The 25,163-nt window shown below is 41.3% G+C and overlaps 1 protein-coding gene across 21 annotated transcripts in view; it reads right to left on the reverse strand.

Annotated features, from left to right (window-relative positions):
* The window catches only part of NRXN3 (neurexin 3), a 1,032,385-nt gene that overhangs the window by 739,934 nt on the left and 267,288 nt on the right, over positions 1-25,163 (reverse strand). For all 21 annotated transcript variants that reach the window (XR_012650705.1, XM_075030063.1, XM_075030061.1 and 18 more), the window contains 2 exons: positions 18,281-18,582; positions 10,990-11,151 (listed from right to left, as the gene is read on the reverse strand). Coding sequence is in view for 20 of the 21 variants with exons in the window: in XM_075030063.1 (XP_074886164.1) it covers positions 10,990-11,151; positions 18,281-18,582 (464 nt within the window). In the remaining variant the exon portion in view is untranslated. The remainder of the gene's footprint in view (positions 1-10,989; positions 11,152-18,280; positions 18,583-25,163) is intronic.

A 25,163-nucleotide genomic window follows, 5' to 3' on the forward strand; every position in this document is an offset into this window, starting at 1 on the left:
GAAAAAAAAGTGCATCTCCTATTTCTTCCCAGTATTCACCCAAACCAAGAGTTTACTAAGGTCAGTGAACTACAAAGCCAAGCAAAGCAAAAGAAGCTCATTTACTTTCATTGTAAGCTGAGAACACCAGGCTTTGGACAGCCAAAGTTAAGATCACAGCACCCATTAGGATGGGACCACATGTGGCTAACAGAATAAAAGACAGACAGAAATCTTTGCCACAGTAACCTCCGTATCACCACTGCTCTGCTGATGACTTTGGACTCAGATATGTTTGTCCATCAATACTCTGTATCCTGTCTTAGTTTGCTCATTCCTGAATGGAAATGGATTAGATCACGTATGTGTGCAAGGACTGCCATTTTAGTATTTCCATTCTTTAGGGCCTGGGTTACCAATTAGCTTTATTATATGCCCAATGCACAGACTATATTGCTCCAATCCCCATTACGTTTTCTGAATTTGCCTATATTAATATAGTTCTACACCTGTAAACACTTCCATTTTCTGAACAACAGCACATGGCACATCCCTTGCAGGTACAGAAGCTCAGCAGGAGTCAGGTTCATTATGCAGGAAAGAAAAGCCCGCTCGTGATGGTCCTGCCACAAAGCAAGCACAGATGGCTGTAGCACCATGACTGAGGGTCACGTGCAGATGGTTCAGTCAGGATTCAGTGGAGTGCTCTATTACTGGTGTAACACATCAGCCCGCTGGCTATGCTGTCCAGTGGTGACACCAACCTCTGCTGCTGATTTCCTCCCTAGGTACCTGTTCCAATGGCAGCTGGAGAGAGTTAGGCTGGGTTAGACCACACTTTGTTCTAGCTCCATGGATTCTCTTTAGCTTATGAGCATGGTGGCAGTACATAGTTCAAACAGCCCTGCAAAAAGATGCCTCTTACGCCTTCTGCATAGAAAGTTTCAGTATCCATGTTTGCTCATCAATGCGTGCTTTACAAGGTATGCTCAATCTACATATATACTTTCTTAATCAGACTTTGGTCATTAATTTTGTAAACTTTCTAAGAGTGCAGTAACTTTAGGAGTTAATGCCACTGAACTGTTGATATGTGAATTATCCTTTAAATTAATACCCCAACAAAATGTGTGCACTGGGGTTGACCTAGAATGCCTGCAAGCTGCTGTCTGCCTATTGATGAAGAGTTCCAGAGAACAAGACACTATATTGCAATAAATGTGATCTTAACTAGAAACTGTACTTGTTTAATTTGTGGACAGAGCTATGGGAAAAAAACCCAAAACCAAACCAGTTTGTACTTCTAGGTTCATTATGGCTGTAGGATTTTAGAGCCTTTGCTATATGAATTTCATTAAAGAAAAAGTTCTAGGAGCCTAGTGATTGTTTCAGTACACAGATGATAAAAATAATATCTCCTCTACCTCCTGTACCAAAGTCAGCTGAAGCTTCAGCTCCTGTCTTTGGATCTCCCATGTTTTACTTATTGAAAAGTAATTCTAGCACTTCAGTTTCATACTCAATTTCTTCATTAAAGACTAATTTCATGAGGCAATTCCAAATTGTTTTTCTGCTTAACAGGAATACTTTCCATGGATATACAAGCAGGTCATGAGTAACTTTCTATGGACGTGTCATGAGTACATTACTCTTCCACTTTCTTTGTGGTCAGAAACATTTGATGGAAGAGATCAATAATTGAGGTTAGCTTATGTTATTTTGCAACAAACCCTCATCCAATATCATTATGCCAGCAAAACTTTTGCTATGGATGCAAATAAACCAAGCTGTCAAAATTCTTTTCTGTGTCATGCATGAGGCAAGGAAATAATGCTAGCAGAAACCTTTCTTCTGTAGGGTAGGCAAGGGCTAAGCTATGTAAGGAAAAGAGGCTTTGAATAACTCCCTAGCTAAAGCAAAGCTGCAGCACTCGCAGCACACTAATACACCTGACAAGACTACCGATTTTAGTTCCTGCGGGCCAGGCCATTAATCCTTGCTAAAAATGTGATAACAAAAGAAAGTGAAATATTAACCTCTGGAATGTGCAGAGCGACATATACTTCATTGAAGAGTCTCCCCAAATACAGTAGAAGTTTAATTGGAATATCATTTCCCATTCTCATCAGACATGGAAGAAATCTAAGATACACTGCACTTATGATGCAATCCCTAATATCTTGGATTGAAATCCAACAGAAACAGCACAAAGCAGACACCTGCCCTTTCTCACTTTCCAAAATGAGCTGCAACACCAACTGTTTGTTCAGGACTGATCTTCATTTGAACAGTCCCCAGCCCCAACCTCAACTACTTAGATTGCTTGGGAGTAGGGTCTGTTCTGGATTTTTCCTTCATTTCCTCACCTGAGCTTACTCTTAAGAGAAAGCAGGGGGGCATTTCATACCCATCAGCAACAGTTCAGCTGGCAAGTTAAGGCACACTTTTGATGTTACCTATATATTCCCTGTGCAATCTTCCAAAGTTTGTTTTTCACACTCATCCCCTTGTCAGCTTGACGGGAACGTATAAAGAAATCAAGGATAAAACAAGAAGAAATTGGTAAATATTGCTGGTAAAGAAGAAAATTCCCCAGAGAAACAAGGTTGCAGTAATTCCAGGAACATCTAGTATTCTCCAGTAAGAATATCAGTCAGTTGTGACTCTTGCACTGTACTGAAGACATAGGCTCTCCCTGCCAGGAGGAAGAGCAACAAAAAGAGATGCAGTGATAGGTAGGGTATCCCTCTTTTATCTATTGCTCTGCCAGTGGCAGGCTGCATGATGACCAAGTCACATCACAGCTGTGCCTCAGTTGTAGCACTTGAAGGAAGAGGATAATGACATTTAATTCCTTTGGTACTGTATTTTAGCTGATGGTTTGAAAGAAGCCAAAATCTCTGAGGCTGCTTTGAAAAAGCCACCCACTGAACTCTTCAGACAAAGGGTCCTATGAGCTAGTATTATTCATCATTATGAATTAGACTTTTAGTACATGTATTTACTAGGTATAGGGTCACAGTGCATCAAACTCTGTACCATTGGATTTTCTGTGTGAGATCCTTGTCATTCACAAGAATCACAATTTAGTTTAAAAAAAAAACCCAACATTAGACACTATGCAAATATACTCCAAAACCAAAGATGTTCATTTGTCATGTCAAACTGATTGGGACATTCTGATCTGAATTTCTCCTGGGAGCTCTCAGTCTGGGATATTCTACTTTGTTGGTGTTTAGGAAGTGGGGAAAGTTAAGGGAATTCACTCAAAAGACTATTAAATAGGAACAAGCTCAGAGATACAGAGACTGCTAGGTAGTTTGTTCCTCTATGCCTAAACTCCTTCACATGAATTAATTGTAAGATGCTGACATTGTGTTACTGTACCACAGAATGCTTTCCACTCCACATGCTCCATGTGCATCACAAAAGCTCACCTCTGACCTTTCATGTCATGACTCATAGACACGGCACAGAAATCTGCATCCTCTCTCTTCTTTTCTCCCTGGCTTACAGTATGGGCGTAGACTTTCCGTGTTGGAAGGACTGCCTTGCCTTTGGTTCACAGAACAAACATTCCTCTCTTCTCCCATCCTTGCTAAATGATTCCCTAAAAAGCCACTAGCAAAGCCAACTGAACCAAGTGCCTTCTCCAGAGAGGCTGATATTCATCACTGCTAAATGTTAGTACTGGGACAATGAACCACAGAAGACTTACTTTACTTATGCCTGGTTTGACATAAGTGGTATTATAGATTTTCTCCTACTCTTGTGTGTAAGGTAAATTTCACTCTAGTAGTTATTCCTGAGAAAAGAGGCTGGTGTGATCCAATCTTTTGCAGTTATAGGATGGTGTGCACACGTACACACATAGGCAAGCAAAACAAGAGAGGCACAATGCCACTCCTCCTGGTAGCACAGCGGATGTCTGGCAGGCAACTGGTAGTTCCTCTAGTAAGATAAAAACATTTGTTTAAAAGCAATCCTCCTTAAAATGTTCCTTCTTTTTCAGTGCTGTCAGAAAGCTCAGAGACAGATGGGCAAGGTGCTTCAGCTTCCAGATGCTCAGTTCAGAGAACCTCTTGCTCACCTTGGCTTCATGTCATGTCCCACAGTCATATCAGAAAGCACAAGGTATTCTTCATTGTGTACCACAAAGTCTTGCAGGATTCATGCCCAAGCATCCAATATGCGTTGGCAGCCAGCAGGCAGCCTGGGAAATGTTCTATTGCCCAGTCATATATCCCTTCTGACTCTGAGCTAATATAGAAATACCAAACGCAAACCAGCCCAGGAACAAAGCTTATAAGCATTACTTCATGAGGAAACACTATTATCGTCCCCTCTCCATCTATTGGTCTATTCAGGATTCTCTCAGCACCTTGCCTTGTATCATATTGCTCTCAGTTTCCAAGTGCCTGCATTCCCACCTCCAAATTAAATCTTTACAAAAATACGTTTTTTCTTACTACCTTCATGAACTTCAGCAGGACCTGCTCAAAATGTTGGCCAACGTCTCCCCTGTTGTATCTCCTAAGCCACGGTGTTGTTATGTTGCTACAACAAAGGCACTCAAAAACATGATGAAGGCCTTATGCTGGATGCTCTGCAGATGCACAGAGAAAATGCACAGACATTCTTGACTCTCAATACATACAGCCTAGAGCTGCCGCAGGAGGCTGACCCACCACAGCAGCAGTAATGCAATTGGAAACTTAAGAGTGAGAGCAACCAAAAACTTTACAGGCCTCTGGAACTGGAAGTTTAGGAATCAGGGTCATCATCACCAGGGCTATTTGGGGTGCTCTGGCACAGAATAGTAATGGGAGACCAAGAATAAGAACAAGACATATTTTGAGGAGAGGAATCATATTCGGCCTTTGGCCATGCTTTGCCTCCTTCTATGCAGTACCACTAGCCCCTCCCTTTCTTTTTCAAGTATAAATTCATTAAGTAATACAGACAGGAAACAGACTGGTCCAAGCACAATAGAGTAGCTGGAGCAGCAGTGTCAGACCACCATGTGCAGGCAATTAGTGCCATTCGTGTGGTAACTTCCTCCAGAGCGCACCCATGAAATTCCCAACACTGTTGATTCCTGACTCTCCTCTTATGCATTCCTGGGGGTCTGTTAAATCACTGCTGTGGAAGGGGATCTTGGGCTGTTAGGGAGGGGCTCTTATAACTGCAACTTCCTTCTTCTGCCCTCTTCACACTTGGGCTGTTTTTCTCTGCCTCCTTTTTTAGGCTGCCGTCTATCTGCATCTTCAGTCTCCTCCCCAGTGTGACACTCCAATCAGAAAAACTCATCCCCAAACAGAAATCACATCATCATTACACATGCAAATAGGCCTGAAAAAGACCTGGACTGCAGATAGCATCTGAGATGTACATACAGAAACTGGGCACACTCGTGAACCATTTGGAAATCTGGCTCCTAGCAGTTAAATTGCAGACAGAAATGATCTAAGCTTTCACAGCTTTCTCCCATCACAGCCAGATGGTGCCTGACCCCTGCAATAATTTCTGCCATCTTCCACCCATATGCAAACCTCACTGCTTCCATCAAGCTGTTAGTACCAATCAACATTTTTCAGAATTGAGATTCTAATAAAGCATTGATAGAAAAATGTGAAGATTTCATAAACTCTCTCATGCACATCCATTCTCTAGGGACCACCTCAGGCTTTTTTAAAGCACCTCCATCTGTACCATCTAAGTACTGCTCCACGTAAATCGAATCTGAATGGCTGGTTCCCTAATAAAGCCTAGGAAATACTCTGATTCTCTCGCTTTCCTAGTGATCAGAGATTGAAATCCAGTTTTCCCTCTTTAACTACATGCTAAATTTCCCACCCAGCCACTCTCCATCTCCATCCCTGGAACCTCCTCTCTGAGACTCTCCAGTACATGCAAAACATGGCTGTTTGTCATTACCTTTCTTGTCCTACCTCCTTCTGGCCATATGGGTGTCTCTAAAAACTATTAATGGATCCTTTTCCCTTTCCAACTTCAGGCAATACTTCTCCCTGTTTACCCATTAACTGACTTTTAAAGCACTGTCACTCCTTCCCTGACACCCGTTAAAAAACATTTCTGCTCACTTGCCTCAGATGTGCTTCTGTACCTCCTCCTATCCCACCTCTCTATCTGGTTTCTTTCACGATAGGAAATGCACCAGCTTCCCCCCAAAGCTCCCCTAGAACAATTTAGCTTAAGACTGAAGGTCCAGAAAGCCTTAGATTTTATTCAAATACAATGCAATGTCCATGTTTGATGTCTGTGTACTGCCCTATTCGCATATTTTGCCTTTTAAAATTTTCATGGAAAAAGTTACTTCCATTTTTCAGTCTTGCTCCCTCATTACAGTGTCAGGCATACTGTAACACTGCCAGGATGACTATGGAGAAATGTAAAACAAACAGTGCTACCAGGCATTGGGACATCTTTAATTCTGATGAAAATAGAGGAAAAAAAAATCAACCTGAACTACATATTCAGCACTTCGATTTATGATTTAGGTACATTACTGCTAGCGACTTAGTGGAATCTCTTCAATCAGAAACTGTAGCCACAAGGAAAAGAAGAGGCCGGAGAACCTATTCTGTGGTGAAAGGAGGAAACATTAGCTCAGAGAATTCAAAGAAAACATAGTTACCTTTACCATACCTTATTTAAACACTGCAGTAGACTTGCCCTGAGACCCTTAGTTCCTTGCCAGAAACACACCCTTATGCACTCCAATTCCTCCTGGTCAAGTGTCCTGGTTTCAGCTGGGATAGAGTTAATTGTCTTCCTAGTAGCTGGTACAGTGCCATGTTTTGAGTTCAGTATGAGAAGAATGTTGAGAACACTGATGTTTTCAGTTGTTGCTAAGTAGTGTTTAGTCTAAAGTCAAGGATTTTTCAGCTTCTCATGCCCAGCCAGCGAGAGAGCTGGAGGGGCACAAGAAGTTGGCACAGGACACAGCCAGGGCAGCTGACCCAAACTGGCCAAAGGGGTATTCCATACCGTGTGATGTCACATCTGGTATATAAACTGGGGGGAGGGGGAGGCGGGGGGATCGCCACTCGGGAACTAACTGGGCGTCAATCAGCGGGTGGTGAGCAACTGCACTGCGCACCATTTGTACAATCAATCATTTTATCATTACTGCTGTCACTTTATTAGTGTTATCATTATCTTTATTAGTTTCTTCTTTTTATATTCTTTTAAACCGTTCTTATCTCAACCCACAAGTTTTCTTTCTTTTCCTGATTTTCTCCCCCATCCCACTGGGGGGGTGGGGGGAGGAGCAAGTGAGTAGCTGTGTGGTGCTTAGTTGCTGGTTGGGGTTAAACCACGACATCAAGGCTTAGACTCTGACCACATGAAGCATCTACCCTGCCAGAGCTGCCTCTCCCACCACTGACTCCAGCTGAGTGGAGAAGTCCTTCCCAGCTGCAAAGGGGCAGAGAGGGTCATTAGGCACTCTGCCCCATTGCACTTCAGCACCTGCATGTCATCTCAGAGGAAGTGGGAAGGCAATGCTCCATTCAAGGAGCCCTCTTGGCTCCCATGTGAGCAGATTGGATGCTGTACTGTCAGGCTGACACAGTCCAGATGAAATAAGAGAGGTTATAGAGGGAAGGCTGAAAATTTCACCCCAAAGCCTGCATCTATCCCTTTGCCTTCCTACGAAAGTGAGACATCCCTAGGAGAAGTCTTCAATGAATGCAGAGGAGTAGGAATAGACCATTCTGGTTTAACACCTTCAAGAGATCAGTATGGGGCTTGGCAGGATGTTCTGCACTGTTACAAACAGCAATGCAATCCGCTCAGGATGTGCTATGTGTCTGGGAACAGGCAATTACATAGCTAGGACTTTGGTAGGAAAAAAGAGCATTGCTCTGACAGAAAACATAAACTGAAAGGAAAAAAATATTTGCTATTACCATCTATTGTACCCCTTTGTGTAACTTTCTTAGCTTAGAATATTTTTCTTAAAAGCTCAAGCTCCTCCAGTACTGGCTGATAAGAGACTAAGCATCCTTCTTGGCCACAGAGAAAAAATTTTAAAACATAAACTATAGGGATTGATTTATGAAATGCACTGCATGCTATGCAGATTGCCAAGTAAAGTTCCCTGGAGCCACTTCTGGAACCAGAAACTTTATGGGTACACAAGCACCGCACTAACCCAGTTCTACTTCTTCAAGGATCAAAGCTGGCTGCCCCAGGGGTCAAGTCTGATCCCCACAGGTATTCCAGCTTTCTTGAGCCAGCTCAGGTTTCTTTCATACCATGCTGTATCGCATTGCACAGATGTACCCTGGCATTTCAGAAGTAAACATGAAGAAAACACTCAAATAACCATCCCCTAATTCCAGGTGGATCTCCAGTTGATCCTGCTACCTTTGCCATCAGCGTTTTCATCCCTAGCAAAGGAAAGAAGAGGAAACCAACACTGGGAAGAATTTCACAAGGCAAACTATTTTCTGCTCAAGTCATCCAAAGCTCCACTTAATGAAACACTGCCTGCTTTGATGTCTGAGAATAACTCACTACATATGCAATGAGAACCCTTCTCAGCCTATACAGGCTAAGTATTCTGGTCAGACCCTGCTCTGTGCAGGTATCAGTGTTACAGCAGCACTTCTGGATTTTGTCAGGATTCTGACAGTCGTCTAGGGCTGCTCTTTCTCCATTAATCGCAGCTCCCCATCACCTCCACTTCCCAAAACCAGAACTGAGGAAAAGCACAGTAGTCAGCTTCCTTACACTTCTGAGTGATACCTGCAGTAACTCATCCTGCGGCCTAAGGGGTCTAGAGGAACGACAGAATGGAAATGCAAAGTGCTAATTAGTAACACGGCCTTCCTTTTGAAATATTACATTTCCCCATTCATCCCATTTCCAGGTGCCTCCCCTGACAACCTTGCACTACACTTATTTTTAGTAATAGTGTATACTAGATTCATCCTCAGAGGCCACACAAGGTACATTTTGGGCACATTTTCACAGCAGCTGACAGCATTACTGGACCACTGCTAAGAGCAGATTGCTATTAAGCAGACTATAGCTCAAACCCTGCCAGCACTAGCCTGTCTTTAAGTTGAGACAGCTGCTCATACACATCTCCTGTCACTGCCTAGTCAAGTGAAGATTACAAAGCACATTCTGATTATCTGTTTTCTTCCTCTCATTCTTAAGTGGTTGCTTGGGTTTTTCTTCTCACAGAGCATTATGAGCCTGGGACAGCTATGTAAGCAGCTCTTAGCACATTGTGCAAGGTAATAGAATACAAATGATAATATAAATAATAAAGCTGCTGAAGATTTTCTTGTCACCGCTTTCTCTGCTCCATTGGCTTGACTTAAAGCACACATAAAAATGGCCTCTGCTAAGTGTTATGTTCATAGCATCCATAAATAAAATTAAGATCCTGATTTAAAGAGACACTAAGAAGCTATATCTCCTCTTGATTTCAATCAAACTGGGATGCTCAGTGCCTACGAAAATCAGGCCCAAGGCTCTATAGATGAAAACAGAAGGATCTGATCTCTGTATGACAGTTTGTATTCAGCAGGATAGTTTCATTTCCTATGTAAGATGCTCACATGCTCTTTTCCAGCATATGTGCATCCCCTGAACTAATCCAGAGGTCAGGCAGGAGAGCAGCTCCAGACTCTGACAGCCATTGCTCATATCAAAGGACTGGCACATAACATACAACCCCTGACACCACGAGTCGAGCATCAGTAGGATTGTAACTTGTCAGGCAGTTACAGCCACAGAACAACACCTAGCTCAGCATTGCTGTTTCCATGACTCCTGCACAAAAACTCAGCTCTGCCTTCCCTCTGATATTAAATGTTCATACAAAGAGGATATTATGACAATCATCCGGGCTGCAAATAAAATTAGACTCACCCAGCCACACCCTGTGAAAAACAGTATTAGTACAGAATCACAACATTAGGGAGAAAACTTTTGCAAGAAACTCTTATTCCAGGCTAGCTAGGAAGCTGACTGACAGAAAACTTAAGCTTGTTTTTCAGTAAGCTTTCTGTAACACATTTTGGAGATGTCAATATCTGTATCACCATTAATCACAGTGATGATCACAAATTCTGTTAGAAGAGATAGGAAAGAAGACAAAAGCTGACTGCAGGGCATAACACCCAAATAACAACTGCACCAAGTTTTGGATTTGGGCTGAGGCTTCATCTTCCTCACCCCAAGGAACACTATTTTGGTTCCTGCTGCTAGCCAGGCAGTCCAGTCTCTATTACCTATGTGTGGATTTTTTCAAAGTTGTGGATTAACTACATGTCAAGGGCAGCCAGCCAGCATGAGTCAACGTGGTTTGGAAGCCAGCTAGCTATTCCTGACCAATGCAGCAACTCTGCTGCATGGGCTTACCAACACAGTACACTTCAAGTCCATACGCCACGCTATTGCCACATCTCCGTTATACCCTCATGCTGCATTCTCTTCACATAATTTACACATATATTTTATGCTACCTTCAACTTTCATTTTTCTAGTTTATTCTAACTCTGTATCTTCCTGCAAAATTGACAACTAACTATATTCCCAGGTGAAATCTAGGATCTTAAAAAAAAATCCTAAATAAGGTTCTGATTATGATTTTTTTCACTCAAAAATGCTGCTTAGTAGTCAAAGGCCTTTTATCTTTTTTTAATGGTTATTGCTTCAGTGCCTAGAAGATTGTAATGCTTTCTTCTGAATGGTTAACAGCTTACAGAAGACACCTCTTCCACTTCCATGGGTATTTTTTTCTGTAATCCATGCACTAGAAGTCTGATTCTGGCCATAAGCTCATGAGTTTTGCAGCTGATACCTTCTGTCCAGCTGAATGACAAGTTTATCCTTACAGAGCTGTTGGAGTATCAGCGTAAAATTCAGCATCAGGGAAAGACGTTGAGTGTGTAATGAAAGGCTGCGAAGAGCGATGACTTTGAGAAACCAAAAGCACAGAAACAGGAATTAATTTGAAACAGTTACCTCTTTGAGGCAGCCCATGAAGTTGTTGCTTACTGGAGAGCCAGGTAAATCAGCAGTACTGGGGCTCCCTCCCACGTAAAAGAAGTCATCTGAGCCCAGCATGGTGTAGTCCTCCTGCGTGTAGCCCGTGGTGGTAAGGATGCCATCCACTGAGATTGTCACCTGTTCAAGGGACACAACAGACAAAGAAAATCCCAGCAATGACCTTACAATCCTGAACAGAACAAGTTACCTCCCCTATATTTTTATGTCAGTTTTATTAAGGATTTTGTTGAGATTTGGTATGTATTTTTTTAGTTCAGCCAAGCTCCATTTTCTGGTCTGCTTCGCCCACAATGGAAATGCTCCAGCATCTGCTTCTCCCCTTTCTGGTGTATCAGCACTGTCAGACTGACCAGCAGTCTACTCATCTAGATGCTTTCCATTTATTCAGGCCAGAAAATGGAACTGCCCTTGAAAAAGATTTCTCATATTAGCTGATTTTATGACTAATTAGTATTTATTTTAATGATTACAGTTAGTTATGGTTGTTAGTAAAAAAAAAAAAACCACTAATGAAGACGAGGTTGGTATTTTTTATTTTTTGTTTCTTTTGCTCACGGCACACTGACGATCATGCATTCAGGGAAGTGGGGGAGGGATCTCACTTTCAATACATTATGGATGTGCATGCCATGTACCTAGAGAGACATACACCCACCACCCACCAAAAAAAGAATTAAAAAGAAATTGTATATTACAAATTCATAACCAAAATATAAATAGGAAATAAATCAAAATAAAATAAATCAAAATAAATCAACCACACACCAACAAGTGTGAGAGAAGCAGAGATGAGAAAGAAAGAAAATACAAAGCGTGCACACGCTACACTTTGACATGTCATGCCAATATATCTGGAGCCCAGAAAGATGACAAGGTAAAAAGAGAGAAAGGGGGGGGGGGAGGCAAAAGGGAGAGGGAGAAAACTATTTCACACTTGCATGCAATCAAAAATAAAAATACCAAACAAACCCCATAATAATAAAAAAAATCAAAACCAAACAGAAATGTCCCCAAAACCTCTAACCCCAAACACGTGAAGGGTGAAGGGAGATGGAAGGAGAGGGAGGGAGAGGAGCAAGTGAATTTGATGTGTTTTGCTTAGATGTTGTTAGTGGTTTAAAGGGAAGATGAAGGAAAATAGATCGAGGCCAGGAGACGGGCGAGTCACCAGACGTGGACATGCCATGCAGAGTGTGTACTGAAACAAACAACCGGCTGAGCTCCTGTCGGCCACGGCAGGTAGAGGTCAGAGAGAGAGAGAGAAAGTGAGAGCGACAGCAAGAGGGAGGAGGAGGAGAGAAAGAGGAGGGAGGGAAGTAGGGGAAAATCAGGAGAAAGAGGACAACTCCGGCCAGTTTGCCTGTAATAGCCGTTGCCACAACAAAAGGATGAGAGAAAAAGAGAGCCTTCACCACCACGGACTAGAGGCCCTGCAAATGGTTCTGATCTAGAAACCTTCAGAGTAAAAACAAAAACCAAAAGGGGAGAAAAAAGCAAAATGAAAGCCAAAGCAAAAGAGAGAAGGCTAAACTCAAAAGCAAGGGACAAGAAGCCCCAACAATTTATCACTGGAATGGAAAAGAAGAACTAAAGAGAGAAGTGAAGAAACCAATGAAAGAAATGTCCAAACCCCATTTCCAGAAGAGTTGTGTTAGTTGCTTTTGTTGCTCATTTTTCCATTAAAAGAGAAGAAAAGAAGGGGGGAGGAAAAAAAAAAAGGAGGGGAAAAAAGTGTTTTCAATGAAATTAAAATAAATTAAAGGAAGAAGTAAGTATAAAGGAGGGGGGAAAAAGAGGGGGTAGGGGGAGGAAAAGGCAGGTAACACACGGCAAACCCAAAAAAAGAGACAATAAGAATGATATCTACCAGACAATGTAGTTTGTTTACCATAGCGTGTCCAATGCCTGAGTGCTTTGCGGAAAAGGGGGAAGAAAGGAAATTAAAAAATCGTGAACAGAACGATTGTTAATTAAAATAACTAAAAGCAAAGATGAGTCGTTAGGGTGTTAGTACATTAGTTGGTTAGTAAAAATGACACATTGCATGAATGGCCTAGTGTTAGTCTTTCAAAAAAAGGCATGGGGCACCTGAGACACACAAAGTGAGAAAGAGGACAATGTGACCAGGACTCTATGGGGAACCATGCCATCTAGACTGTAAAGAAGGGTGCTGCCTAGTCTTCCCACCCTGGTATTAGTCATTAACTTCAACCCTCATATACATTATCCAGGACTGAAGCAGAGTTAAAACAGTGCAATACTTACTCTCCAAATGCCCATCAAGGTGCTTCCCTCAAACAAGAACCTTACCCTCAGAGATGTACACGCACAGTACACAGTTTGCCCCTTCAGCACAAACCCAACCATGACTCCCTTCTTCCACCACCACCACCCACCTACATTCCTGCTCCTCTTCCAAGCCTCACTACCCTCAAGTGTTGCAGATTATGACAAGCAGGCCAATATTTCCTTTGGCTGGAGAATACAGATGAAGATGAGTCCAAGACTCTGAGTCTTCCTTCCAAGCTTCCCAATCTGCAGGTTCCTTTACAGCAGGTGAGTTTGTGACTTTCAGGAGAAGCACACAAAAATGCCTGTGCTTGGCTGTTTGCCTGTAGCTCACTTCTGTCATCCGAGAGTATAGGAATTGAACCTCTCCTACTGTGGGAAGAAATGTGTCGAGGAATTGTGTAGGAAGAATTGTCGCCTGTGTCAAGGTTGAAGGCAGAAGACTGACAAGACTTAGTGTCTCTCCTGTTATACTGCATCTATATTACAGAGGAGCTAGGAGAATTCACCGGTCAGTTCACTTAGTTGGACTTAGCAGAACTTTGCAGATGCTTTGTTAATCCCTCCCAAGGCATGCAGATGCCAAGTGTTCGAACCTACACATTGTTTCTTGTTTGCTTTTTAGCAGCTGAAGAACTCAAGATCTTTATAGCAGACTTTGCATAGTGACTAGCTTCAGTGTTAGTAGGGAAGTGCAGACCATGAGGCTCCATGTCCTTGTTCCACTGTGACTGAAGTTGGCAAGAACTATCCTAAATTACAGAAACAAGATCTATGCTGTCTCATGTAAAAATTATCTGCTTGCAAATTTCAGAGAGTTGTGCATTGACTAAGGAAATAAGTTTGTGAAAACCTTGTGGCATTGAACATAATGTCCCAAGTCTATTTTATTTGTCTATGGGAATGAAATAACCATATTCTGTACTTGGGTATAATGAGCACAAACTCCTGAATTCTTCATCAAGGAAGTCTCACTCACAGTGGTATGTTGTGTTAGTGAATCCATTTTTATAAACAAGAGAGTTGGATTATGGGACGGGGGGAAGAGCATGCTAAAAATGAGACAGTGTCAGCAGCAGACCTGAAGACAGACACGGGAAGTCTGACCTTCAGTCTCCTCCACTCCTCCTCCTCCTCCTCCTCCTCACACCAGACCACACTGCCCCAAACATGCTCTGAAAGGCCTGGTAAAATACAGCCATGATCCTATTTCTAGTAAAGGTTTCTCACAAGGCAGAAAGAGGGCTTAGTTTTAACTGAAATAATAACATAAACAAACAGGGAGATTTGCTTTGACATTAGCAATCACTACTCAAGGGAATCTGTGGGTTCACTTGGTTTGTCTCTAAGGAGATTTACTGCTGTGATAGTTATTTTGTCTAAAAAAAAAAGCAGCACTTAGTACTCTCCTAGCTTAGCTACAAAACATTTAACAATTCCAAAAAGTACTGGGCAAAAGTCCAGCTATTTAAAGTTCTGCTCTAATTCTAGAAACAGCCAAAAAATTATGCAAATCCTCCTCCCCCTTCTCCCAATCCCAAAAAGAGCAGAGGAAGAGACTAGATGGCATCCTGAAGCTGCTGATAGCCCATTTACCTGGAATTGTTTTAGCTTTGGATCGCATTCTTGGAATTTCTAATTTTATTTTTTTTAAAGTTCATTTTAAAAAGAAATGTATTTATCTCCAATGCAATGTTTTCAACCAATTACAAGGAAGCTACTGATTTCCTTATAAAGCTTCAATATTCAGGGGCAATGTTTTTTGTTGGGGTTTTTTTTTTGGTTTTGGGGTGGGTTTTTTGAGGAACCATGAACACAGCTGGAAACAAGACTTCCAAGTGATCTATATTATGCTGCAACATTACAGGTGCATTTATGTCAGGAAAGATGCAGAGTAGATAATTTCTTACATATGAAATTATTTAGGATATAGAAAATTATATTGGATAAAATAAAGGACAAAATGTGTAATTTTATAAATTATAAATAATCTTTGTCCTTCATTGATATCTTCATATAGAACATGTAAAGGACTTTACAGGTTCATAGTCTGTCTGAAAAAATGGTTAAGTATTTTACAGATAAAGAAACTTTCTCTCATGTACACACAGACAAAACCAGGAGACATAAGCTGCTGGAAGGTGCTGTCAGAATGGAGAAAAACAAAACTCCTTCATCCTGTACTTTATTTAGAATTGTGTCTCTGGGGGGTGTTAAATGAAGCATTTATAAGGTCAAGATATAGAGTGACCATTCTTAGTTGTGTCCTGAAAAATGTCCATAGCAGGTATTAATTGGTTATCAGTCATTCAAGTTTTCAATCTTTTCCAAACTCTTTATCCTGAAGATTGAAGGGTTTTAAGACTTTTTCATCCTTAGTAATATCAATTAAAACTAAGAATGCATGGGACCTGACAGGAAGGCTGCAGCATTCAAGGTTTCTCTTTATTGAAAACTGTGGTTAAACTTACCAATAATTTTTGGACGACAACCTTCAGGACTAGCAGTGTTGCTTCTCCTCAAGGCCTCATCAATTCCAATTTCTGGGCAGTTTGGGTTCTGGTCAATGTCTTAATTTAGAGACTGAACTTGATCAGAAGTTAAAATGGAGGTATCCAGGGAAAAGACAACTCAAAAAAATTCCAGCCTTATCGATGACTACTGGCTGAACTGTATTCTGTCATGCCCATCCATAGAATTGGACCCCAAATCACCTCTGCTACTTATTTTTAATTTGATTTTAAGACTGGCCTTTCTTTGGAAAGAGCACAGCCATCTTATTAAAACATCCTCTCTCTTGCCCAGTCAAGTTGGACCCTTCAAGAATTCAGGATCACATGAAAACATCCACAGTGAATAGATCAGGAGGATTAAAAATTTGTGATGCTGCTTAACTGGCAAGAGACTCACCTGCTTTCTAATAATTGCCAAAGTACTGTCCTGGTCTAATCAAAGACAAGGAGGCATAGACCCATTTCCATTTAACCGTGGACCAAGAAACAAAATCACTAGCTGAAAGATTAGGAAAAGAAAGTGAGAGCTCTCCATCCACAGTTTTGTCTGTGACCCTTCCTCACTTTCTGCTTCTTCAAGATCCAAACCAATCCTGGCATGAAGCAAGGATGCATTTTGCTCCAGGCACACTTTCCCATTAAAAACCAATGTCCAACAAAAATAAGTATGATTAACTAAAATGACCAGTAAGCTCTACTGAGATATTCAGAGACCAGCCATTCTGAAACCACCTAAAAATAAAAAAATGCATCAAATAAAGCCATGTATTCCTGACCCTTCCAGACTGACAAACCTCAACCAGTTGGTGCCTCTCCCTCTACTGGACCAATGGGAACATCTGGACAAAATAGGATCATTAAGACCCATCCACTGCACACAAAATTAAATTTGCATCTGCATATAAACTATTGAAAACAGACTCATGTTGTCATATGTAAGAACCCTGCAGTCTCGTGAGCATTTGATGACAGATAGGTTATCAAAGACCCAGACACCCTGAGCATGTAGAAACACAGGGATTCACATGTGAAAGACAAATAAATATCTTCAGCCCAAACCCCAAATATTTAAAAGAAAGACATGAAATCCCTGTAACAGATAAATTATCTGCCAATATCTACTAGTAGAGACTGTTTCTGATCCCCGGCACTGATTATCCTATACTCACAGATACATTTTACCTTAGCTACTGTAAAATGTCACCACAAAAGCTGTTTTCTCAGCAAATGACATAGTATAAACTGAAATAAAACTATTAAGGGTTGTGTTAATATTCACATTAAGGAGCAAATAAACAGTTCATATTGTTTTCACAAATTGGTTTTAAAATCTTAGTTTACAAGCTATTTCTGCTGCCTCTACCAATCAGCAGGATACCAAATAGCTCCTATTCACAGTGTAAACCTTATTTATCATGCAGTGGATGGGCCTTAGTGACTTGATATATTCACCAGTTTTCAGAGCAAGATTATTTAATTTTATCTTATCTGTTTATGTCTGAATTTATATTTCATGAGGAAGGCTTCAGGATTTTAAGACTAGCCTGCTACCAAATACGTCACCTGATAGAGTTGTCTGCTTAGAAAAGCAGCATGCAGATGTGCGAAATTACAGTGGTAAAATCAGAAAAACTTTTCGAAAGTGGAATTGTAGGGTGCTGGATTGATCTGGGTTTGCTTGGCTTTTTTGATCCTTCCACTTTTCCAGTCCTCACAGCCAACAGAAGAGTCTCATAGGCAGAGACACAAGAAAAAGTAGAATCTCATTATAGAAAGAAGGGGGGAAAAAAATCAAAAAGAAGAAAAGAAGAACAGAGAATCAAGAAGACTCAGAAAGACTCCAGCCAATTAATTCCAAAGCTATAAAGTTGAAATAATTACACACGTACCCACCAGCCTGCATACCTGCACACTCACATGCACACACAAAAGAAAAAAAAAAAAAGTAAAGGAAAAACAAAAGACTTCCAGAATTAGAATTATGACATCATGGCAACAGTTAAACCAATTAACAAAACTGAAAGAAAAAGGATAGAGATGTAGAGCATTGGCTGTTAGAAAAAGACTCTGTTCCCACAGTAATTAAATGCAACAAGAATATTACTGATAAGATTGAATCATAATTAAGGAAATAATAAAATAAAAAAGGGAGAACAGAAAAATAGAAAAGGAAAAGAGAGATGAAAGTAATGTCACAAGTTTTTATTATTAAATCAAAGTGGAAAAACCCAGAAAATTAATAAAGTGGAAATGAAGATATCGCAACAGGGATAAATTCCCACCAGTTAATGCTTTTTCACTGTCCTTTAGATACCAAGATCCAGAAAAGGTGGAGAAACTCCAGTGACTGAGCATCCCCACTTCTCCATTACTCTCTTCTATCTGCCTGTCCCAATAAAACAGAACAAAATTTTCCCCCAACATTTTCTCCCCTTCACCATTACCTGCCGCAGGTTGCGTGTCACCTTAACGTCATGCCACGCGTTGTCATTGAACTTGCCATTGACCGGCTCCACAATGGCCTCGAAGGCCCCAGACCCCAGGTTAATGACCAACGAAACCGCACCATCTTTCAGGGCCAGGTTGACATAATCAGCTGACTTGCCGGTATGCAGAATGAGCCCGTTGCGTTGCCATGTCTTGAAGGAGAGAGTGATCTCATCGCTGCTGCTCTGGATGGGGTTTTGCGACAGGTCATAGCAAAGGTATTCGGAACCACGGAAAGTGGCCATGTTCTCATCTCGTGCTGGAAAAAAAGGGGAAACAAAAGAACTATTCAGCGGTCAGCCAAGAAGAGATTTAAGGTTGTCATGAAATTTCTAAGCAATCCCACAGCACTGTTAATGTTCTATACAACTATATATCATGGCATGCTAATGACTGTACAGCTCCTCTTGTAATACGGCTATCAAGAGAATTAACAGCAGGATCCTTGGTACCAAAGAATTTCTGCTCCGTGTTTTCAGTTTCACTGCAGCACTGTCACCATAGGGACCATTCAAAAGTATGCTGTGGAGTCTAGGAAAAGTACATTCAAAGACACTGCTATAAGACACTTCAAAACGTTTTTGGGACAATGATAGAAAACTCTATGGTTTGCAACATGACCATCACGTCTGCATTGTTTCAAAAGAAACCAACATTTCCCAAAGATTAGTATTTAGGTTCATCACTATTGTTGTCTGAACTTATCTTAACCCATTTGCCAGGCATTTTAAGACAGGCATCAGAATATAATACTGGCAGAGCTATCCCCTTCCTTTCAACTGAATGAGAGACCAAGCAGACAAGAGAGCCACATGAAGTGTCCTATAGTTTCCTTCTCTGAGAGCATGAGGGAAGTCCACATAAAACATTTTGTCCACAGCCGTAAGTAATGATGTTGCTGGTAAACAAGTCTCAGAAATTTGCCTATTTGATCACCTTATCCAGAAAATCTGTACTAGACAAGCATGTCTTTTTCATACAGCAAAAATAAATGGGGGAATTATTCACAGCATGTGACATGACATATTTCCTCCTTAAGAAAAAAATCTCCTACATGCAGTAAGGAAAACCACTGAACTCATTTCTTAGCAACTAGAGGCAGCATTTGAATACCATAAAAGTCCTTCATATGAGCTGCAAGTCTGCTTCCCAGTACCTGGGCTTCCACAGTCACTCAGAGCCAGCTCTGCTGCTGTATTGCACTCTTGTGACTTGAGCCAGCTTTGTACCCTGGTTTTGCCCAGTGGAAAAAATACAGAAAGGTGATGTTAAAGTTTGCAGGAAGGCTCTCTATAGCCCATTCCTACCAGTGCCATCTGGGGGAAAATGGTACTTAAAATGGAGGCTATTCAGATCCCCCTACTACATACTGCAGCACCTTTCTGACTCCCAGCTGTGAAAGTGAGTCTGAGCATGAGTAACTAGGTAGTACAAGCAGTCAAGCTATCATTGCTTACAATCCACTGCATAAGGCAAGTGCTGGTGCTATTGCCGTTGACATTAATAGCATTTTTCTGCTTCATTTTGTCTCATTTAGTAATCCTAATACAGATTAGCCAGAATTTATTAGTACAAGACTGAAGGGAAAATACTTGTCATAGCCACTCTTGAAAAATAAGTACATGGTAAAATCCGTGCCCTTACAGCATGGTTTCAAAACAGCACAGTGTTGCAACATGAACATATATCATCCTCAAGTGATAGGTCTGCTTTAAGCAGAGACTTTGCAGCCTTGATTGAGGGTATCACAGAATGAACTCGTTAAAAAAATCTGGGCACTTTAAAGGCAGCAGTAATGTGTGTTTGTACTTAGGCAAGCAAACGATGTGCCTATACACCCCTGCAAGCAAACAGTAAGACAAATTACTCCATGCAACAGTATAGGTTGGGAGCCAACTGGCTCAAAAGCAGCTTTACAGAAGAAGACCCGAGGGCCCCAGTGGACAAGTTGAGCACAAGTCAGCAGTGCCTGCCCTTTCAACAACGGCCAGCTGCATCCCCGGCTGTATTAGCAAGAATGCAGCCAGCAGGCCAAGGGAAGTAATTCTTCCCCTGATGGACACTTGATTATGCACAGTCCTGAGCTGTGTGCTCTAACTGGACATTCTCTGAGCTAGTGGCTAGACTACACAGCCTCTGGAGGTCCTTTGCAAGTTACTTGGTTCTGCGATTCTGTTCTGAATACATTTAACTACCACCAAGGAGTGCATATACTTGTGTTAGTGTTCAAACAGCCTAAGCACAGAGGGATGATATTGATTGCAGTTCTGGAAGTCAGAGCTGAGCCTGACTTCACAACCCTCTCCACGATGTTAATTCCCCTGCCTAGTTGCTCCTGATCCGTTGGAAGGGAACATGTTACAATCAAGTCGGACACATGCTCTATGTACCTGCGGGTAATTCCCATCAAATAGCCGGTGTCTGAGGGCAGGAGTCAAACACAATCATTATGACTGAGCCTTTTTCCCACAGCCATGGATGTGTGAAGCACTGACGTCTTTGGGAAGGGGGGCGTGGGGGACTGATTGTTCACTCAGTACAAGACATATTAATAGGGCTCATTTTCACTTTCTCAACCACATAGACAAAAACTCACTGGTCTACGCAGTACAATGGAGAAGGCAAAGCATAGATTAGAAATCTAAATGGTATTTTAAGGCAACCACTGCAGACTCATCAAAACAGAGCAGAGAAAATTCAGAGAGCTATTACTCTTACTTGTACCATTGGTTTTAATATAAGGTGCTCTCAACCCACCTCTGCATGCAACTACGTCATCTGCCTGTTTCTTCCAGTCATCTGCTTCTGATCCTTATCACAGATGGGATTCTGGACCTGTTCCATCTTTATATGCTTCCTGTTCTTGGGAGAATGTCACCTATTTCTGTTTCATACGTTGTTACAGGGTTTTTTTCTCCCTCCTGTGGCTGCTCTGGATAGACATTCAAATTTGCAGATCACCACACACCAAAATCTCTCTGGGGTTCACTGGCCAATCCAAATTCACACCCATCCACCCCAATCCTCATAAGCACAACTCCCAAGGTCAACATACTCTCTAAAATGTTATTCTCCAAACAACTAGTTCCTAAAGAGTTTACCAGTGGCCACGTGGATGATTGGTTTACCACTATCATGAAAGGCTTCAGTGCACAGATTAGGCTCAAAACACTGAAGAGCTTGACCGTGTGTTCTTCCACACTACAACACAGTAGCCTGTGTCAGGCCACATGAAAGGCTTTTTACCAAGCACAGTCTTTCCCTGCTCTCCTGCCTGTGATGACACTCTGACATATGTGATAACTATGACTGTAAAGCATCTGAGAATTACCAGACAGCATGGAGGGGGGAAAGGGATACAGGTTCTCTCTATCATGTATAAGAGAAAAAGCCCTAAGTAGGTTGCAGGTCTCACAGTATTTCCATATGCTTTCAGGCATAGTCTAGTGACATCTGGAAGACCAGAGAGTGGTGAACCGCTTGTTATTTGTTAGCTTGTAAGCCTTGTGCTCTACATTCTGAAGGCTCCACAAATTGCACTGTGATATTTATGGCTTCTATATTCTTTAAACAGTGGTAGTGTACCAAGGAGCCTCTGCATAGCAACACAGCTAACACAGAATAGTTAAACTTAAGCCCAACTCAAAGCCAACAGGGATCCTTAGTTTATGCTACATGAAGCAATAGATCAAACGTTGGTTTTGCTGGGATGTGAAACTTTGTATATAGTAAGTGACAGTAAGTGAGCAGAGGAGCCTCCAAAGTTTTGGATGATGCCTGAAAATAAATACTTCATGACTGTGAAGCCAAAACCAGCAAATCCTACAGGCACTGGTTCTTCCCAGGGGTATGAAGTTTAATACTCAACAAAAGCAACATCTCATGTAACAGGACTTCTGGCCTCAGACACAATCAGGAAATATTTAGAAAAATATGAAAGGGACAGTGACTTTCCGGAAGTCTCCTGAAGAAAACTTCAGGCAGCTGCTCACCCTCTCAACTTCTGTCGAAACCCACTGCATTACAGGTGTACTCTGAGGCAGTCCCTATCTCACTGGGGTTTGGTTTACAGCCAACATCGGAGCATGTTTCCTGTCAGTGAGAAAAGCAAACTGTCTGCACTGCTTCAGAATTAATAACCACTCCAATGTTCGGTGGGATTTACCTTATCTGAGTGGTTTGCTGTGCTTTGCACAGAAGAGCTGGTGCTGTCTGATAATCTAGGAATGGTCTAACAGTGTCAAGCATCAGGCTTCTCTGTCAAAGCAGCGTACTTTAATGACAGAGGCAGCAGAACAGCTGGGTACTCCCTTGACCTTCTGTCAAGCAGAGGTCAACAAGGAAAACAGTGTTTGCAGGAACCTTTTCTCCCTACTGTTTAACAGTTCTCTATAACTTCAGACAATCCTACAGGTATGCAACTTGTCCTAAGAAAAAAAACTGTTTCCACAGTTTTTCACTGACCACAGAAATGTTATTAAAGTAGAGGACTATCACCCACCATGGCAGGGAAAAAAAAAAAACAAACCCAAACCCAAAAACTCCCCCAAAACCCAATGTCACCATGAATCCAGAACACAGAAGGAAAAGTATCAGTGTACTCAAAATGTATTGTGGATAGATAATTAAGCTAGTGCAATAAGTGTTATAAAATACAGCTATGCAGAAGGCCTAAGTGCAAGGAGGTAAAAACAGCAGAAGTTCTTACTGTTGGCATTAGTTGTGCTGCCTGAATGATGGGCCCTCCTCACCTGAGGACATGCTAGTGGCATCAGTAGAGTATTACAGTAGAGCCATGGTGCTCAGTGCCTATGAACTTATTGCACATGGGCATCAGCTATGCTTTCAGCAGCATGACAATTAACACAAGGAAACTACCTAATTTATTTCTGATAGGATGACTGGCTAACATCATGATCCTAGCAAGCACAACTGAACTTGGTGTTTCTGGGAATAAATTTTGTGGCAGTCTTCTTGTACTGCTGAAATTAACAGGTATTCCTGTTTTGCCACTGTATAGCAGGGTATGGACATGACTAAATGTCTTCATGCCAGTGCACGTATCTTTGTCTCCTTTCTATACTAATTCTTACACCATAAACAAGAGACCTAAAGTTTTAAAATTCTAACTGGGCTGTAAGAAATCTTTTGACACAAGTCATAACGAAGTCTGGAAAGAATAAATTCTATATATGAACCATGTGAACAAAGGGGAAAAAACACTTAGAAGCTGTTCTAGATGTGAGCTGTGAGAGATCAAGGCATCGCCTCCCAAAGGATGTGGCAGAACCCCAGTGTGGGCAAACCCCATAAATTCTACTAGGAGGCAATTCTGTTCTAGGCAGAAGGGTTGTCCTGGGAGTCACCTATAATAGCTATGATCCTCAACAACATTATAGAACAACGAACGATTTATGTTCCAAGTCACTTTCACATGTATCTGATGTTCCCTCAGAGGTTAGGGGAGGGGAAACTGTACATCAAATGACACAGAACATAAGTCAGCCAACACCTCTGAAGGACAAAAAAGGTGAACTATTTCCATTACCCTCCGAAAGAGTTGTCCAGTGACTGAATGCTGAAACCCTAATGAAAGCCCTCAGAAGCAGTCAGAGCAGCTCACCCAGATGCATGTTATTAAAACAAAGCTGGATAGTTTAGTAACAATCAGGCTGTTATTTTAAAGAGATGGTGACAGATTCCAGTAATAGCTAAACAGCAGATTACTGCATCCTCCATTAAGTTGTCCAAATCTTTTTGTTGCATTCCTCCTTTCTAGCCTTTGGGCAGGAAAAAGAATACATCCAAATAGTTCTGGTTTTTCTAGTCTGATCATTCTTCACACCACCTGATTGAATCAGTGACACCACTAATCAAACCCTCTTATAAGGTCCCATGCTCTCACCCTCACATACACACTTTTGTGCGCTTGATAGCCAAAAGCAAATATTTGCATGAAAAAATCTTACAGAGCTCATTTAATTATTTAGATACATAAGAAATAGTGTGCAAAACATTCTTCTACACATGAAGCATCTTCCAAGCATCACCAACAGTGATACTGATATGTGGAAGCTTTGAGAGTCATATCATATACTGCATTTATACTCCACAAACTGTAAAGTAAGAATGTCTAAGTCATCTTAATGTCATGAGACAACTGAACAGACTGCATTGATAAAACCTTATAAAATGAATATTACTTCTAACTTCAAGGAAACGATACAAATAAATTTTCAGAAGAAAAAGAATTTTTGCTGTTGGAAAAAAATTGCCTGTAAAATCATAGAAAGAGGTTATAATGGAGAAGATTAAGTGCTGAGCTGGAATCCCATGGTAAAAAGAGTAGTTTCCCAAATGCTTACTAGCTTGAAAACATTCTGTGTAACATTAGATTTTTCAGAAAGTTTCATTTATTGTTTCCTCAGGCCCCTCATTCTCATTTATTATATCTACATAATTTGTAATTTGGAAGCAGAGAAGAATTACAGTAATATCAGAAACTGTGTAGGTAAGAATCAATAGAGGACAAATCTCTCATCATGTTTAAGAAATGCAAAGAGCAACGTTAGACTAGGAGCCTAAAGCAAAGGTGAGATGCACTCAACAGCCAGTGCTCTTCTAGTACTGTACTGAAATTTTGCACATAGTACAGCAGCTCTGATCTTACCCAAAAGCTCTTTCATCTCACTAGTAAGAGCAAAGGAAGCATTATGTTACACCAGAGAACACCAAGTGCCTAGCATGAATCATGCCCTCTCTGTTATCTGCTGCTTTACACATTATCCTTTTAGTCTAAAGGAAAATGCTTGTTAAAAGGTCCTCAAATTTAAGCCCAGA

This window comes from Buteo buteo, chromosome 6, assembly GCF_964188355.1.
Source record: "Buteo buteo chromosome 6, bButBut1.hap1.1, whole genome shotgun sequence".
NCBI lineage: Eukaryota > Metazoa > Chordata > Aves > Accipitriformes > Accipitridae > Buteo > Buteo buteo.